Genomic DNA, 18,317 nt, shown 5'->3' on the forward strand with positions numbered 1-18,317 from the left:
GTTATGGAAAACAATTATTAGACCACCCTTTTTCTTCAATTTCTTGTTCATTTTAATGCCTGGTACAACTAAAGGTAAATTTTTTGCAACAAATATAATGATAAAAACAAAAATAGCTCATAAGAGTTGAATTTTAAGAGCTGATAACTAGACATTTTCCATGGTTTTCATGATTATAACCAAAATCATTATCAAGAAAACCATGGAAAATGTCAAGATATCAGCTCTTAAATTAGTTTTTTTTGTCTATTTTTTTCCTATCACTGTATATCATGGAAAATGTATGCAAATCACTGGAGAGATCAATTTAAATTTATTTTAGATGCTCAAATATGAAGATTTCCTACTTTAAATGTGTTTTTAATTTAATTGAAAGAGTTTAATTTAAGAGATAATATCTCAACATTTTCCATGGTTTTCTTGATAATGACCAAAATCTTTATCAATTCCAGGCATTAAAATGAACAATAAATTGAAGAAAACATGGTCTAATATTTTTTTCCATGACTGTACATTTTAATCAAATAATTTGAGTGTATACAAACAGCATGTCAAGAGGGAATCCAACCTTTCACTCTGATGCTGCTCTACTCATGCAGTCAATATTTCAGTTTATTTATATATGTATATTAAAAGCAAATACTGTTGTCTTTTTTCTGTGAATGCTTTTTATGTTCTGACAAGTTCTTCATTACAAATAAAATGCTTTGCAATTTTCACTGCACTGACTGATTTAATATTCAATCTCCTGTCGTTTGTTGGTTTTCACAGGGTCCTCAGATCCAAATAAATAATTGATGACTCATGTCATCTAATAGAAATCAACAAATTATTTTAACATCTGCAATTCCCTGAAAACTGGCCGAAGTGTACAGTTTCTGCTTCAATTACTTATATTGTTCCTTGTAGTGAGATTGTTGCAGTTGACTTTGTTATTTTTACCAATTGATGGCGAGCAAGTACTAAAATGCAAAAATGCAAAATCATTGACATAATCAGAGATACTTTATTGATCCCGGGGGGATTGTTTTGTTACATTTGCTGCTGTTTAGGAAATTGAAATAAGTAAGTATGTAAATAAAATAAAGTGTTTTTTTAAAAGTGCGATACTTAATATAGAACATTATAAAATACAAATGCAACAAGTCTTAATATATATAAAGTAAATATAGATCACACATATAGATCACAGGACAAAAATAAATAAAAATAGAAAAATGTAAATATATTAATAATTTTGAAGTAAACAGAGATATATACAGCTAGAAATAAAAATAGAAAAATGTAAATATATAAATAATTTTGAAGTAAATAGAGATATGTACAAATAGAAATAAAATAGAAAAATGTAAATATATAGAATACTTTTGAAGTACATATATATAATATATATATTATAATAAAATAAAAAATGTAAATATAAATAATTTTGAAGTAAATATATATAATATCTCTATTTACTTAAAAATGATTTATATATTTACATGTTTCTATTTTTATTTCTATTTGTACACTTGTTACATGTGTATATATATATATGTATATATATATATATATATATATATATATATGTATACATATATATATATGTATACATATATATATATATATGTATGTATGTATATATATATATATATATACAAGAAAGAAAAAAGTAAATATATAAATAATTCTGAAGTAAATATAGATATGTAAAAACAGAAATAAAAATTGAAAAATGAAAATATATCAATATTTTTTAAGAAAATAAAGATATGTGCAAATAGAAATAAAATAAATACAAAAAGAAATCGGATTCATTAATTTTCCAGTAGTTATTACGTATTAGTTATTGCGTTGTCGCAGCAGTAAAACGTCAGAACTACACTTCCCAGAAGTCTCCGCGGCGGGTGAAGAGCGGGGCAGCTAATTAAGCGGTGCAGCTTCAGATGGACCCCACGAGGTATGTAACGTTAACTGAAATCTTTCAGCTCTAGAAGTAATAACAACTAAATGTCACTTTGTTTACTGAAAGCCAGCTTATTATTGCGTACAAGCACTGTCAGTCAGTTGCTCTAACGGATATGTTATTAATGTTTGTGCAGGCAGAAGCGGCTAAAGTGCTTTGTGTTTATACCAATATGCCGTTAGCCGGCGTGCTACCTGCTTATAACTTCGTACCCGTGTCATAAATTGTGTTATGAAGTGACGTTACTGTGTCACTTTGACGCACAGAAAACGCGACCACAACCAGGTTTAGCACATTAGCAGCTAACAGTGTGAGTCAGTGAGACATGTTGTGCCTTGTGTAACTTGTTTACATTGCTCCACAATTCTTGACACGTAACTCAGGCCGTTGGGTTCATTTCTCAGCAGCGTGATGTATGTTTCACCTTTTTATAAGATTCATTAGAAACTTCATTATAAGTGGGAACCCCTGATCTGTGGGGCTTCAAGTAGTGATTACATTTTTTTCCATTATTGACTTGTATGCTGATTTATCTACATTAGTTGTTTGCTCTATATGATATGAAGACTTACAGTTTCTCACAAGTCAAAGTGATGTATTTTACTATATAAAAAAAGTTCAATGTGAGGGGAAAAGAGGAAAATTACCATTTTTTAGATGCAGAAAACAGCTTTTAGGTACATATACAACAAAAATGCAGTTTAGCATCTAACCAGAAGTGCAAAAAGACAGTAAGTGCATATGTACTGTAATATAAATAAATACAGTAGTGTTTTTTTGTGTGTGCAGCAGATAGCATTAGGTAGTGCAAATAGTTTAAATAGTATAAATAAAATGCATTTGACAGTATATGAATAGATACAGGGATAAATACATAAAATTACTTTAATGATTAATCGATTATCAAATTAGTTGACTCGTCGACAGTTTTGTTTCCTTGTTTGTGGATAACTAGAACTGTAAGTAATGTTTTTTTTCTTTTTACATTATTAGTATATGCTGATTATTTTCTACATTAGTTGTTTGCTCTATATGATATGAAGACTTACAGTTTCTCACAAGTCAAAGTGATGTATTTTACTATATAAAAAAAGTTCAATGTGAGGTGAAAAGAAGAAAATAACCTTTTTTTTTTAGAGGCAGAAAACAGCTTTTAGGTACATATACAACAAAAATGCAGTTTAGCATCTAACCAGAAGTGCAAAAAGACAGTAAGTGCATATGTACAGTAATATAAATGTAATATAAATAAATACAATAGTGTTTTTTGTGTGCAGCATATAGCATTAGGTAGTGCAAATAGTTTAAATAGTATAAATAAAATGCATTTGACAGTTTATGAATAGATACAGGCAAATACAGGGATAAATACATAAAATGACTTTAATGATTAATCGATTATCAAATTAGTTGACTCGTCGACAGTTTTGTTTCCTTGCATGTGGATAACTAGAATTGCAAGTCATGTTTTTTTCTTTTTACATTATTAGTATATGCTGATTATTTTCTACATTACTTGTTTGCTCTATATGACATGAAGACTTAGTTTCTCAAAAGTCAAAGTGATGTAGTTTATTATAGAAAAAGAGTTTAATATGAGGTGAAAAGAGGAAAATTACCTTTTTTTTTAGAGGCAGAATCTACTAACCGTGACAGCTTAATGTTTCCTTTATGTCATGTAGCAGACAATCTAACTTGTTGGGAGTTTTAAAGGGAATAAAGCCAATAATTTGCTTGTTTATTTGCTGAATATTTTGCGGTTTGAGTTATTTAAAACTTCCTAAGCTATTAGAAGACATCAGCTGGGACCACAGACCTTATTTCAGACATCCTAACCACCAACCCATTCAAAATCCTCTTTGAGTTTAAGGAGATAGACAGATAGATGGTGTTATAGTCCGCCACAGTGGAAAACACAGCATCACTCTGTCTGCCCAGTGTCAAAATAGTCTGACGACATTGTTATCTTTTCAGGTTAACAATGACACCAGGCCCGGCTGCTGGATAGAAAGTTTCAGTGTGGAATGGAGCAAAGGTCAACGTTTTCTCTTACATGCAAACAGCAGCATGTAGCATTTTAACCACCTTGTCATCACCCTGTTAAATGGCTCATTTAGACCATTGAAACCCAAGCAGTTGGGTTTTTCCATCACAAGCCGGCAGTTTGTTTTTTTACTCCCAAACAAATCCTCACATGGTGGTTTGACACAGAGTGGTCCAGCTGATACCATGGTGGCAGATGACATGGCAGAAAGCGGGGACAGGTCCGAGGAGGAGAAGGACATGGACCTGAAGGGGCCCTTATCTGAAGACGGCAGAGGACTCGAAGATGGAGACGTGGAGATGGTCGTCTCTGCCTCAGAGGGGCCGTCTCCCTCTGAAGGACCCCCGGAGGACACCAGGGAGCCCAGGAAGTGGAAGTGGTCCGTCATATTCTTGTGTTTTTATGGATTTATGGCGTCGATAAAGCCTGGGGAGCCCTTCATTACACCTTACCTCCTCAGCTCCGAGAAGAACTTCACCAAGGAGCAGGTTAGTGCACTGACATTTGTCTTTCAAGGGTCAAAAATGAAGCAGTTATTGTTTCACACACATAAAAGTCTAACATGCGAGGCCCTTTCATGAGTTCTTCAACCAGCACTCGTTACACAGTAGAATTAATGAGTGTCCTGTGGGCAGGCGGCTGATCCATCGCTCGTGGTCAAAGTTCACATTCCTCCGACGTGGGACTGTGTAATAGGTTTGTGGAGGGTTCACTTCAAAGTCCTGGCTATGAAATCATCACCAGACTGAGATTTGTAGTTTTGTTTTTAACATTTGACAATATTTTCAGCTTTTGTTGTCAAACTAGATGGTTTAGGATGTGGGGAAAAGTCTTTGCTAGACCAGAATGGCCACATATTTCAGCTTAATGCCTGTTTGTAGCTGAAGCAGTGTTGCCACTATGTCCTTTAGAGTCCTGTTTGTACCAGATTTCACTGACTTGTGCTAACTTGTATGAAGTCAGATATTGAAACTGGAACAACATCTCTCTGGCAGACACAGACTATCATGAGACAAATGTGAAGTGAGTGCTTTGCTGGGACAAAATTAATCTTCTATCATGGTCTTCAGTCTCACTGATCCAAATTAATGCTTCAAAGCAAGTTTAAAAACTAACAAAAGCATTAAGAGTTTTGTTTGCCATGTCTGAAGACTGTGTTCTGATTAAGTAAATAAGTTATTGAACTCATCAGTTTACTGTGTCGTCAATAAAAACGTCAGAAAATAGCCTTTTTAAAGTTTTGTTTGACCAGTACCCATCACAAAAAAAGTAAAAACCACATTTAAAGTAGGAAATCTTCATATTTGAGCATCTGAAAAACTCCCTTTGTTTTTTTGTTTTTGTTTTTCCTGAAAAATAACATAAATTATAATTGATTTGCAACCTGGATTCCAAAAACGCCAGGATGCTGTGTAACTAAAACGGTGCAAACATTATTTTTTTTTATGTGAAAGGTGTACAAACACAATGTATTTCTGATATTTTAATGTTGCAGCTCTAAATTTAAATTGATCCCTCAAGTGATTTGCATACATTTGCCATGATAAACAGTCATAGAAAAAAATATTAGACCATTTTTTTCTTCAATTTCTTGATAATGATTTTGGTTATTATCATGAAAACCATGGAAAATGTCTAGATATCATCTCTTAAATTAAACTCTTATCAGCTATTTTTGTCATCATTATATTTGTCCAAACAAAAGTGCCTTTAGTTGTACCAGGCATTAAAATGAACAAGAAATTGAAGAAAAAGGGTGGTCTAATCATTTTTTTTCCATGACTGTGTCAAAATCAGAAAAAACAATATGATGTTGTGCTGTTGGTCACTTTGGAAATAATCAGCAGAATAATCGAACCCGACACTCTACAGGTGCAAAACAAAAAACAGGATGTGGTAATTCTACTGAAATATATTCTGCACCTTATGCTGAAATATGCTACAGCAAGACTGGAAACTAACTGACTTAATTTTTTTTGAGCACTTTTAAATCCAAACTGAGAGTTATTGAGGCCAATTCCACAATATGCACGTGTTTCTCACAATGCGTTTAAGGTCTGTGTCTTATGTAAATGTGTAACTGTATTTTGTGTTTGCTGCCTCTTGGCCAGGGCTCCCTTAAAGAAAAAGAGGTTCTTAACTGTTAATAGGGCAGTCATTGAAATATTTGCAAATTCCAAATTTCAACCGTAGAGAATATTGGAGGATATTACAAACAGCCAGAATGTGTAAAAAAACAAAACATACGGACCCGGGGTAGGGAGATAATATTTTGAGAAATAAATTTACGAGATTAAAATGGCAAATCTACGAGAAAAAATGCGCAGATTTATGAGATTTAGAGTGGTGAATCTGCGAGAAAAAAGCTTTTTTCTTGTAAATCTGTGACTTTTTTCACGCAGATTTGCCACTTTAAATCTCTTAAATCTGCGACTTTTTTTCCTTGTAGATTTGCCACTTTAATCTAGTAAATTTGCAATTTTTTTTCTCGAAATATTCTTATTTTTTATTTTGGTTATCCGCTGAAGTTACCGAATATGGTTCTTCGCCCGATGAAGGGTTAATCTCAATGGGATATTTCCTGGTTAAATAAAAATAAATAAAATGAAAGTGAATATTGTTGCACTAAAGGACACTATTTTAGAGCAGAAGAACTGCAGATTTCATCTCCTTCACTGATTCCTTCACTGACTTTCCTGTCGTTGCCAGGTGACCAATGAGATCACTCCGGTGCTGACGTACTCCTACATGGCGGTGCTGGTGCCGACCTTCCTGCTGACCGACTTCCTGCGCTACAAGCCGGTCCTGATCATCCAGGGCGTCAGCCAGGTGGTCATCTGGATCATCCTGCTGCTGGGCACCAGCCTGCTGGAGATGCAGTTCATGGAGTTCTTCTACGGTATCACCATGGCGTGCCGCGTGGCGTACTCCTCCTACATCTTCTCGCTGGTCAGCCCGGCACTCTACCAGCGCGTGGCCGGGTACTCGCGCTCCTCGGTCCTCCTGGGCGTGTTCACCAGCTCCGTGCTGGGGCAGCTCTTCATGTCTTTTGGGAACGTCAGCTACTACACGCTCAACGCTATATCTCTGGGCTTCGTCAGCTTCGGCCTGAGCCTCTCGCTGTGCCTGCCGTGGCCCAAACGCTCCTTGTTTTTCAACCGGACGCGGAATCAGGAGCAAAAGGAAGCGGCGGCCAAATCAGAACTGGACAAAATGAACCCGAAGGAGAGCGGCCCGTCCCCGGCGGCTCCCCCGTCCGCCGCGTCCAGCTGGAGGGATTCTGTGTTTGTGCAGATGCTGCTGGAGGTGAGAAACGTGGTGAGGATGCCCAACCTGAGGCTCTGGTCCCTGTGGTGGATCTTCAACTCCACAGGGTACTACCTGGTGCTGTTCTACGTTCACATCCTGTGGTACCAAGTCTACGCCGCCACCGAGAACAAGAAAGTTTACAACGGGGGAGTGGAGGCAGCTTCTACTCTTCTCAGTAAGACATATTTTTGAGCTACAGTACTTCGTTTTTTAGGGGGTCACAGTTCTCCATATAGACATTAGTCTTGTTTCCATCAATTCATTTCTATGTGCATTTTGAAGATTCTCGGAAGAAAAGCTTGATAAAACTTTGTGCTAAACATTGAGACACTTTTTCTGACTAAGTTCTGACGTTTAACTCATTTAATCTGGGAAAGCATTACAACATTTCTACCATTAAAACCGGGAAAGCGGATACGTCGTTTTGTAGTATTTGTAGTTTTTTCCACCTATTTTCGGTCTCTTGGCCAATGAAATGCATCAGAATACATGTGGGAGTGTCGCAATGCAACATGGGACTTTTCCAGAACTTTGAAATCATGGCGGAAGACGACTATAGCGGAGGGAGCTCAGATAGTACAGCTATAAGCTCTCAAATACTTTTTGAATTTAATTTCTATCTGCTACAGAGGCTGAAAAATCTATTATTTAGTAGAAGCATTGACACTTCTGTTGAATTTCCAGAAAAACTTCAGGTTTTAGGGGCTTATTTTAAAATCGCCCAGAGGTTTTACAGGCATTTTTTCTAGGTGTTTTAGGCCTAAATGGGTTAACTCACATGACTGATCAGTTGCTCTGACATGAATGAATTGAAATTGTGACACCCCTATTTGTTTGTAAAGGCTTCTGCTCAGTGCTTATAAAGCAGTTGGGTGTCAGTTTCACAGTCCTCGATGCTTTTATTTACATCGACGTGCAACATCTGCTCCACATCTAAATTTAGAAGCAAATAATGGGGACGCCTCCTCTGGGCTCACAGCAGCAACACATCAGAAGCTCTTCAGCAGGAGGAAGTGTTTGTCTTTTCATTAGTAGTGGCTTTCTGGACTAAGTCACTCTCAAGTAATTGATTGATAATTGATCATTTAATTGAGTATTCTCTTTGTAGAAGTTGCAGAGGATTTTACAGATTTGTTAATGACACAAGCTATGTTATGCTGTGGTGTAACTTATACTAGGGAAACTATTTTTTTGTCAGTTTATGCTGTTAAAAATAACCATCATCATATCAAAATAAGAGACCCTAAAGTCCCGAAAAACCATAGTATTTGAAGATAAAGGTGAAGAATGTAAACTTGACTGTCGGCTGCAGCTTAAAGATCGAGTCGTTCATCTTCCACCTTTATTCTGTTCAGTGCTGTCATCAGCTGAAGTCATCAGTAATTGATCTTTAATCAGCTGTAAAGCACAAAGGTAGCAGTTTATTTAAATCACCCAGAGGTCATGTGCACGCAGTAAAAGTGATGTTGTAAAACAGCAAGTAGCTGATAAAGAGAGATAAAACTTTCTTCACCTCTTTCAGGTTTTAGTAAGAGAACAGATGTAGAACAGTCTCCTCAAATCAGATGTTTTTATGTTGAAAGTCAAAGCCAAATATGACATGTCACAAGTAGTTTTATTGAAGCCGTTTATTTAAGTGAACATAAAGACTGTATTACAGGAGTACCTTTTAAAAAAAATCAAATCTCCATAAAATGCACATTTAAATTAAAAAAATCTTAAATAAAAAATAGCCTATAAAATAAAATAGGCCAATCTTTTTCTGAAATAAATATGTTTATATGAGAAAAGAATAACGAGCATTACAAAAGAACTAAATATGACAAACCCTAGTAAGGGCAGCATTTATATATAAAGAAAGAAAACAAAATTTAACTATATCGATATATGCAATATGGTCTAATTCCACATCACATTTAAAAATATTTGGGATGTGCATTTCAGGCAAAAGTACTATTGGATAATCGTGGGGTTTCTAATGGATTAATATTCGATAATAATAAAATAAAATATAAAATATAATTTTTTTCCAGATATGATGACTTATTCAAATTTTTATGATTTAATGACTATTCGAAAATAGATGCCCATCGCTAAAAAATATGTCGATATATTTTTTATATCGATGTATTTTTTATATCAGTATTTCGCCCAGCCCGAGTCTATTTTCATTCCAGCTCCAGAACTGTATCTCCCGCCAGTTTCCTCTCTAAATTCTCTTTCTATCCGTCTCAACAACTCTATCAGTCCGGGTCTGATCGATGTGTTTCCTCCTGCAGGTGCGATCACTTCCTTCGCCGCCGGCTTTGTGAAGATCCGGTGGAACGTCTGGTCTCAGCTGGTGATCGGCCTCATCACGGCTCTGCAGGCCGGTCTGCTGCTCCTCATGGGCACCACCGGAGACATCTGGGTCTGCTACGTGGCCTACATCTTCTTTAGAGGCTTCTACCAGTTTCTGGTGCCAATTGCAACGTGAGTGCCAAATAAAACATGATTTCATCTCAATATGAGGTTAAGAAACTATTTTACTAACCCTGTATTGCATCATTTTATCAGGGTTCGTACGGGTGCTTGAAATCCTTGAAAATGCTTGAATTTAAATGTATTTTCAAGGTTTAAAAAGTGCTAAAAAATGACTTCCTGCAATTAATGTTGGAGTGCTGTTTTTGCACTGTAAAAAAAGAAGAAATTATAATAAGTGGTTATCTTTTATTTGCTACAAACCTTTTGTATTCCTATTTATACTGTTCTACATGCATTTGAGCATGAAATATGTTAAGTTACTGCACTGTAAACATATTTAAAATTGTAGTTTCATCATATCTGGTAAAGTGCACAGTCCTGTATGTGGCCCTGTGGTAGTGTCCATGAAAAATTGTGGCCCCCTCCAGCATTAAAGTTGCCCATCCCTGCTATAGATAATCACATGTTTGATGTAAAAATAATGAGTAGCCTAAAAGTGTAAAACCATCGCTGTTGGTATGGTTACGTGAAATCTCCCCCTCATCTAAAACATGCAATTTACAACAGGTGTCAGATACTGGAAAAGCTTGAAAATTTACCTTGAAAGTCCTTAAATGCTTGAATTTGACCACTGCTGAAGTGTACGAACCCTGTTTTTTATTTGTGCATCATGTCTCCATAGTTTCCAGATCGCCTCGTCCCTCAGCAAGGAGCTCTGTGCCTTAGTGTTTGGCATCAACACGTTTTTGGGGACCATACTGAAAAGCATCATCAACCTGATATTTTCTGACAAGAGAGGCCTGGCGTTGGACGTGAAGTCTCAGGTCAAACACTCATTTAACACATCTCTGTCCACTTGATTAGCCTTTGTGTTACTGTGATCCATTTGATGATGTTTGTTGTTGTTTTTTGTGAGAGAACAAGCCTCTCAAACCGCCATGGGGTTGCAGGGTTCAGGGTTCTAAAGCTACAATTGTTAACTATTACATACAGTAATAGAAAAAATGATTAGACAATTGTTTTCTGCAATTTCTTGTTCATTTTAATGCCTGGTACAACTAAAGGGACATTTGTTTGGACAAATATAATGATAACAACAACAACAATAACTCATAAAAGTTTAATTTAAGAGCTGATATCTAGACATTTAACATGGTTTTCTTGATAATGATTTTTGTTGTTATCATTATATTTGTCCAAACAAATGTACCTTTAGTTGTACGAGGCATTTAAATGAACTAATGAATTTTCCATGACTGTAAATACGTTTGTCATATTTGTTGAAACTTAATTTCCTGGCAGTAAAACATGAAACAGATAATCTGCCTCCTCCTAGTGCTCCTACTTGTAGAATCCACTAAACCTGAACAAAAATAACTCATCAGAGCCCAGTAGTTGTTGACATTACTATGACAGCATTGGCTATTTCTTTGATTAGTACCACATATTTGTTAAAACTTGGGTAATTTGGGCGTAATTCAACTGTAATCTTGCATTTGCACAAGTGAAATTTGAACAATCCTGGACTTCTGTTATCTATTAACCCTCTGGAGTCCATCTATTTATTGAAAATACACGTTTTATTTACAGAAATAACTTTATTTATATATATGATATGTAGACAAGCTGAGAAAGCCAGTTGAAAGTTCAATCATAGGAGCTTTGACAGACACAGAAACACACATTTATGTTTCTAGACCAATTTTAAAATGTGAATTTTCTTTCTACAATGAAAACTATTACTGTTTTTAATTTACATGCAAATAGACTGTTTTGTAGTTTTATTATTTATTATTTTTTCTGCTGTTTTTGTGTGTATAAATGGTTAAAAAAATGGTACATTTCCAAAGACCCATGTGTCTTTTGTTTGTATTTTGGATTCCTGGCAGCTTTATACTTTGTTAATTAAAATAAAATGAAAAATCTGACTGATAGCCAAGTTTGTGTGGAGAAAAAGGAGCCATGCATGTGATGTGAGGACAGACTGAAAGATGCTAAACAGAGACAGAAACTAATGCAGAGGAAGTTGACAAATTTGAACCAAAGTCTCCTGGACTTCAGAGGTTTAATGATTATAAAGGTTTTGTCTTGCATGTCTTTAATCAGCGTTTTTCTTCTTCCTCCTACAGTTCCTGGTGTACTTTGTTTACTTCTCCATTCTCACTGTCGTCTACTTCGTGTGTGCTGCTGTGGTCCTCACTCGTCACTTTAGAAACCAGTCCAGAGGAGGAGGCGAGGAGGAGGTGGCGCCCACAGAGCTGAGCCTCGTAGCTGCACCACCTTTGTCTAACGGCAAAAATGCCAAAGCCTAAAGACGAGTCTACTGCCTTAATGTCTCCCATCAGTATCTCAACCCCAGTTTCTGCTACTAAGCTCTTGAGGCGCGGCGGGATCAATCATTCAACCCTCTGATGATGACGGAGCGGTTTATAGAAGTGCCTCCTCTGCTACTGAAGCTCCTGCACTACAGCGGCCACACAGGCTGCACCATAGGAGAGTTTTACACTCGTTTTAGATCATCAGATGATAACTGAGAACTCTTTTTTTAATTGTTTAAGTGGTACTATGCTTTGATACTGAGACAAATCATCTTCAGGCGCTTTCACAACCCAAGTCCGTTTGGTTCGTCCCATTTATACTTTTGATTCGTACTCACAGGTGCATCTCAAATAATTAGAATGTGGAAAAAGTGGTAATAACACATTATATAGGTCCATTACACACAGAATGGAACATTTCATGTCTTACTTTATTTAATTTATTCTAATTATAATGATTATGGCTGATTACTGTACTGACCAAAAAAGACCAATTTTAAAAAGTATGTTTAATATGGAAATGTTGGCCTGTGAAAAGTATGTCATCTATATCAGGGATGGGCAACTGGAGGCCCGGGGGCCACATACGGCCCGCACCCTCACTTGAAGTGGCCCTCAGTACAACTACATGCATTTGAGCATGAAATCTTAAAAGTGCAGTGTAAAAATGCCCCAAATTACTTGCAATTAATGTTGGTCTGCTGTTTTTGCATTGAAGAAAAAAAAAGAAATCAGTTTTTTTTATTTGCTTCAACCCTTTTGTATTCCTATTCATACTGTTATACATGCATTTGAGCATGAAATATGTTAAGTTACTACACTGTTAACATATTTAAAATTGCAGTTTCATCATATCTGGTAAAGTGCACGGTCCTATATGTGGCCCTGTGGTAGTGTCGATGAAAAATTGTGGCCCCCTCCAGCATTTAAGTTGCCCATCCCTGGTCTATATGCACTCCATTTGACTTGAACTACTGGAAATAGACTTTTCCATCATATTCTAATTTATTGACATGCACCTGTAGTCGAATGAAGGTGGAGTGATACTTGCAGTATTATTTCTTATTGGTAGGAAAGTTTGACGATGTAAACACGGTGTACATTCAGCTCCATGTTGCTGTTTATCTGTTTATACTGGCTGTAATGCTGCACTAGAGTACCATTGGAGCGTTCTCAAGCAACAAAACGAACCGTAACAAGGATTTACAGCATTGAAACTGACTAATATTTGGGTTGTGAAAGTGCCCTGAAACACAGAGCGGGACCATTAATGTAATGGCCACATTTGAGCCTATTTTTGTATTTTGTACAGTAAACAAAAACAAAGAGGATCTGTTGCTTTTTTCAGGTTTGACAGAAATGGAAAATGTTTTGTATTTTTTTTCCCCGGAGCTGTAAGGAATAGTTTGAGGCTCAGTCAGCTTTTTCTATTCACGCTGTTTAAACTCAGTATTCTGCACTATTGCAGAAAAACTTTAGGCTACATTAATGTTATACTTAACTGAAGAATTATATTCCAGTTTCCAGCCCGAAAGTCAGGAAAAAATAAATATGAATGCAATCATTTTGGAAATTCTAAACAGGTTTTTTTTATCTAACGAAACATTCAGTTTGAATCTGTATTTGATTTACTCTCCTGCCTGCAGCACAGAAAGTCACTACAACTGTGTTAAATTAACCATAAATTACATTTATAGGAACACAATTTAATTTAAGTAATCTTATGAATCACTTTATTTAATTGAGGATTTTGTTTTAGAATTTTTTTAATTTTTAGGTTTCATAGGAAAACCTAAAAAATTCAGAACAGCCATGTTTTATATGATTTTTTACTAACACTCCTTTTGTGATGTTACATTTTGATGATTGACCACTTCAGTATAATTGCTAATATTACATTTATATAATCAGATGATTATTATCAGTTTATTTGACGCTGGAAACTGCAGATTTCATGCAGTGTTATACCGGACAATGTGATTTAAATTAAAGAAAGTTTTTGCTGCAATGTGATATAGAAGCTGCAGAATCGTCATATTTTAAATGATCCTTATTTAAAAGCATTGAAACATGCTGCAGATTGTGTTTCCTGTGAAATGAACTAACAGATTTCTTATTTGAGAGGAGATGCAGCCTGAAAATGGAGCACCAGTCGGTAGCATTGCTGCTAATTCACTGCCTATGACTATCTTTGATTCTCTTTATTTCAGATCCAAGTACGGCTGTTTTTTATATTCGTCTCAGTCCTGCAGAGAACATGGGAACAGGAACATTCAGTAGGTTTAACTTGCTTCTTTAAAAAAGCAGACGTGGCCTTTAGAGTTTTGAGTTTATTGTACTTACATTGAGAATGTAGATATTTTTTAAACTTTTTTGATTGAATTTTAATTGCTGAGATTTAATGTAACTGTGAATCTGCCCGAATGCTGTAAAAAAAGAAACTGACTTTAATCAGATGTTTATTTTTTATTCACAATTAAATGACGTTTGGTGGACAAAAAAAACTCCTTGTTCCTTTTTTTGTGTGTAGATACTTTTTTTATTTCTAGTTTGTTTTTTGTTTAAAATATTGTTACCTAACCAATATCTGACAGTTTGATCCTTTTACAAATTAAGATTTTACAGACAAGTATCTTGTAAAACATGCTGATTATTTAAGCTACCTGACAGAAAAAAAAATAGCTGAAAAAAATGGTAATTTGCTGCTTTTCATTTAAATTATTTAAATACATTTTTTTATATTATTGGTTGAAGTCTGGACTTATTGGCTGGACAAATTATATTTTCTTTTTTTAGTATTTTCATAACCTCCAAATTTTCGAGAAAATAATCAGCAAATGAATCAATGAAAATATTTAGTTGCAGTCTATTCCAAATAATTAAAAATCAACAAAAACGGTAAAAATCCTGCTTTAACATTAATTTATGAATAATATTATTAAAGTGATATGATATGGAGTCACAGAGAACATTTTTCTGCATTAAACTTTATTTTTAATACCAACTTTTACTTAAATAAGGTTCCGAATTCTTCCTCCACTGCTGTCCAGTATCTAGCAGATAAACTGTATTTTACCGGTTATTATCGTGTTTGAGGTAAAAGACTGAAGTTGTTTGTTCAGCTGCAGCTCACAGCCTGAAGGCATACCAAGTCTGATACTTTGTGCCTTTGATGGTCAGTTTTATTGTTTTTTTTATTCCTGACTGTTTCTGCAGCTGATGAACCCCCGCTGGGATGAATCTAGTCTCTCTTCCTCAGAGAAACTGCCTTTAACACCACACACTCCGTGCAAAAACTTCTACAACGGTCTGAAATCCTCTGAGTGAGCATGACTCAGCAGCACCCGGCTGACTCAGCGTTATTTACTCTTGTTGAGGTTTAATATGTTGAGTGTAAATTGTATGAATGTGGACTAAATCTGCAGTGATTATTACATTTAAATACCAGTGGTGCAGGAAGTATTCAGATCATTTACTAAGGTAAAAGTACATTAGTAGTAGTTTCAGGCTATTTTTATACTTTTCCCGTCTGTCTGTATATACCACTTAAAAATATATGTTTGAATGCCATGTTGGTGTATTTTTTTCAGCACCTTTATGACCTGATTTTTTTTAATTTTTTTTATTTTTTTAACTTTTGACTGACTGGATCAACTGCAAAAAATAAAACAGAAACATAAATTTAACATATTTTCAGAGCTTTTTCCTTACAGTGTGTGCAATATATTTTAATGAAATTATTTTTTAAATTTTTTATTTTTGTATTTATTTTTAATTTACAGGTGCTTCTCAATACATTAGAATATGATGGAAAAATCCATTTCCAGGTCTTTTGTAATATTCAAAAAATTTTGAGACACTGAATTTTAGGTCTTTATTAAATGTCAGCCATAATGATTATAATTAGAAGAAATGAAATAAATTAAGACATTAAATGTTTCATTCCGTGTGTAATGGATCTATATAATGTGTTATTTCCACTTTTTTAATTGAATTACTGACATAAATAAACTTTTCTTTGATATTCTAATTTTTTGGGATGCACCTGTACATTTTTTGTGCATTAAAGATGCATTTAAAAAGAAAAGGATGTCTTTGCTGCCCTCCGGTGGTCAAACCACTACACTGCAGCTATAATCATCATCAGCTACAACACAAATATATTATTCCTTCATTTCCTCTGGAGAGTAGAAAGACTGTAAAACGAAGAAAGGAGACTGCTTTGACATTCTGTTGCTTTAATTAAATACAGACATATAAAAACACTTTATACATTTGCATTCTTTATATCCTGAAACACTTTAACAGGCCAGAATAAATAATAAGCCAACAGGGGATGAAGAACTCAGTGCCTTTTGTGAAAACTTTGGAGTGTTGAGTACAATTGTATTTATTTGTTTATTCATTTTGTTTCACATATTGACACTTACGACACATTTTGAGTGTATTTTTTATTTTATTTTGGACGTTTGACCTCAGCTCTGATAATAACTCTATAATAAACTGTCACACATTTAGACCCTTAAGGACAAAAACATCCCATTGAAACCCAGTAAAACTTTTTCTCATGTTTGTCCTATAGTACATATACTTTTCTATTTCCTTGGTTTAAAGGAAGCAAGATTTTTTTTTGATCTGGCATTGCACAAAATATAAAATTCCATCATAATCTGTGTTGTTGCTCATGATTGACATATTCCAGAAGGTGAAAAAATAATACAATTAATTTTTATTTTTCATTAAAAAAAACAAGTGGCATCATGCAAAATTAATTAAATTCAATAACTATTTATTAATTATTATTTGGGTCTGAAGTTGGCTAAAAAATACACTCAGTGAAGGCGGAGCTTAATAGTTATTATATGGACCTGTGCTCACCTGTGTCAGATCCTGAAGAAAACAAAGGAGCCGGCTCGCCTTCAGACTATTTATCAGTAAGTTTACTTTACTTCAAATGCAGTAAAATAGCAGCTTTAACGTATGTATATTTGTGTCTAGTTTACACCATAACTGTGTTTAAGTTAAACTGCCTTTGTTATTATAACTATCATTAGATTAATATCCTTTATTCCCTTTTTCTGTTACACCAAACTGTCCCTGAATAAAATATAAAAATGGTAATAAATCCTGAAAGTAGACCATCATTTTTAAACATAGTGTTTTTATCATTATTTGGTGGTTTAAATGGAACAATTTGGTTGTGATTTTCACAACAAAAGTTGGTTGAAATATCTTTTAAAATATAATATATCATTTTATAGCAGTTTTGGAGTGCTTTAGTGGTGTTTTTAAAAGGATGCACAGGGATTTAATAGTGTCACAAATTATTGAAATAATAAAGTTTAGACTGATTTCACCTTTTTAGAAATAACTTGTAAGCAAATCCTAAAACATTCAAATGTATGGAGACACAACGTATTTAAAACTACATGAAAGAAAGAAAAAAAAAAAGTTAAGTGCAGAAACAAAACATTTTAAACACATCCACTGCCAAACATTTCAACATATCACTCAAACAACACACATTAAAAGCAAAATGTCAGGTGTAAATAAGATCAGGAAAGTGCTAATACACCAAAAAATAAAAAATAGCTGATTGACTTTTTTTCAAGCTGTATTTTGTTCACAAAGTAGCTGCAGCTCAGGAGCAAAGATGTACAAAGAGCCGTTTGTTGGCTGAAACACAACAATGCTGTCTGTTTCCCGTCTCTCTGTGATCAGTGCAGTTCCTCCCACACTCTGTTCTGGATCCGCAGCAGACCTGCTCGCTTTAATGAGCTCCAGGCACCAGTCGGTGTCAGGTATGCTGTCGCCAGCAGGAAAAAGCTCATTGCAGGGTTTCCTGGAATTGTCTAAACTTTTTACTGCCTCTTTGGAAAACTGGAAACAAACCTGCTTCGAGTCGAGAAGCTTTAAATGCATCCTGGAGCATTTTTATTAACATTTACCAACTTGGTGTCTTTTTAAAAGTTGTTATAACACATGGCTGTTAAAGTGTTCTAGCGGCAGAACTCCAGTCAATCGATTTAAGAGCTCGTTTTCATGTAGAAATGATCAAAAACTAGAGATAGACCGATATATCGGGCCGATATTTGCGTTTTTTACTTACTACAGATTGTTTACTATCCAACTGTTAATATGTTTTGTTTGTTTTGTTAACAAATGTTTCTTTTTTTGTTTAAATTGAGACTTGTGTAACATTTGTTATCATTTTGTCATTTTTATCATGTAAATG

The 18,317-nt window shown here is 34.8% G+C and overlaps 1 protein-coding gene across 1 annotated transcript; it reads left to right on the forward strand.

The window, feature by feature from the left end:
• Nucleotides 1-1,893: 1,893 nt before the first annotated feature.
• On the forward strand, nucleotides 1,894-14,506 carry slc19a1 (solute carrier family 19 member 1). The gene is made up of 6 exons (XM_059328142.1): nucleotides 1,894-1,942; nucleotides 3,923-4,480; nucleotides 6,702-7,476; nucleotides 9,581-9,773; nucleotides 10,447-10,588; nucleotides 11,894-14,506. Exons 2-6 carry the CDS (start codon nucleotides 4,178-4,180, stop codon nucleotides 12,074-12,076), a joined length of 1,596 nt encoding a protein of 531 aa, XP_059184125.1. The 5' UTR covers nucleotides 1,894-1,942; nucleotides 3,923-4,177; the 3' UTR covers nucleotides 12,077-14,506.
• The last annotated feature ends 3,811 nt before the right edge of the window (nucleotides 14,507-18,317 follow it).

The sequence above is a fragment of the Centropristis striata genome, chromosome 24 (genome assembly GCF_030273125.1).
Source record: "Centropristis striata isolate RG_2023a ecotype Rhode Island chromosome 24, C.striata_1.0, whole genome shotgun sequence".
Classification (NCBI taxonomy): domain Eukaryota; kingdom Metazoa; phylum Chordata; class Actinopteri; order Perciformes; family Serranidae; genus Centropristis; species Centropristis striata.

What these genes read in the sequence shown, in the direction of transcription:
- slc19a1 (XM_059328142.1), top strand. Translation starts at nt 4,178, where the DNA reads ATGGTGGCAGATGACATGGCAGAAAGCGGGGACAGGTCCGAGGAGGAG. An exon ending in TTTCTGGTGCCAATTGCAAC is followed by an intron (nt 9,774 to 10,446) that starts GTGAGTGCCAAA and finishes ATGTCTCCATAG; the next exon opens with TTTCCAGATCGCCTCGTCCC. An exon ending in CGTTGGACGTGAAGTCTCAG is followed by an intron (nt 10,589 to 11,893) that starts GTCAAACACTCA and finishes TTCCTCCTACAG; the next exon opens with TTCCTGGTGTACTTTGTTTA.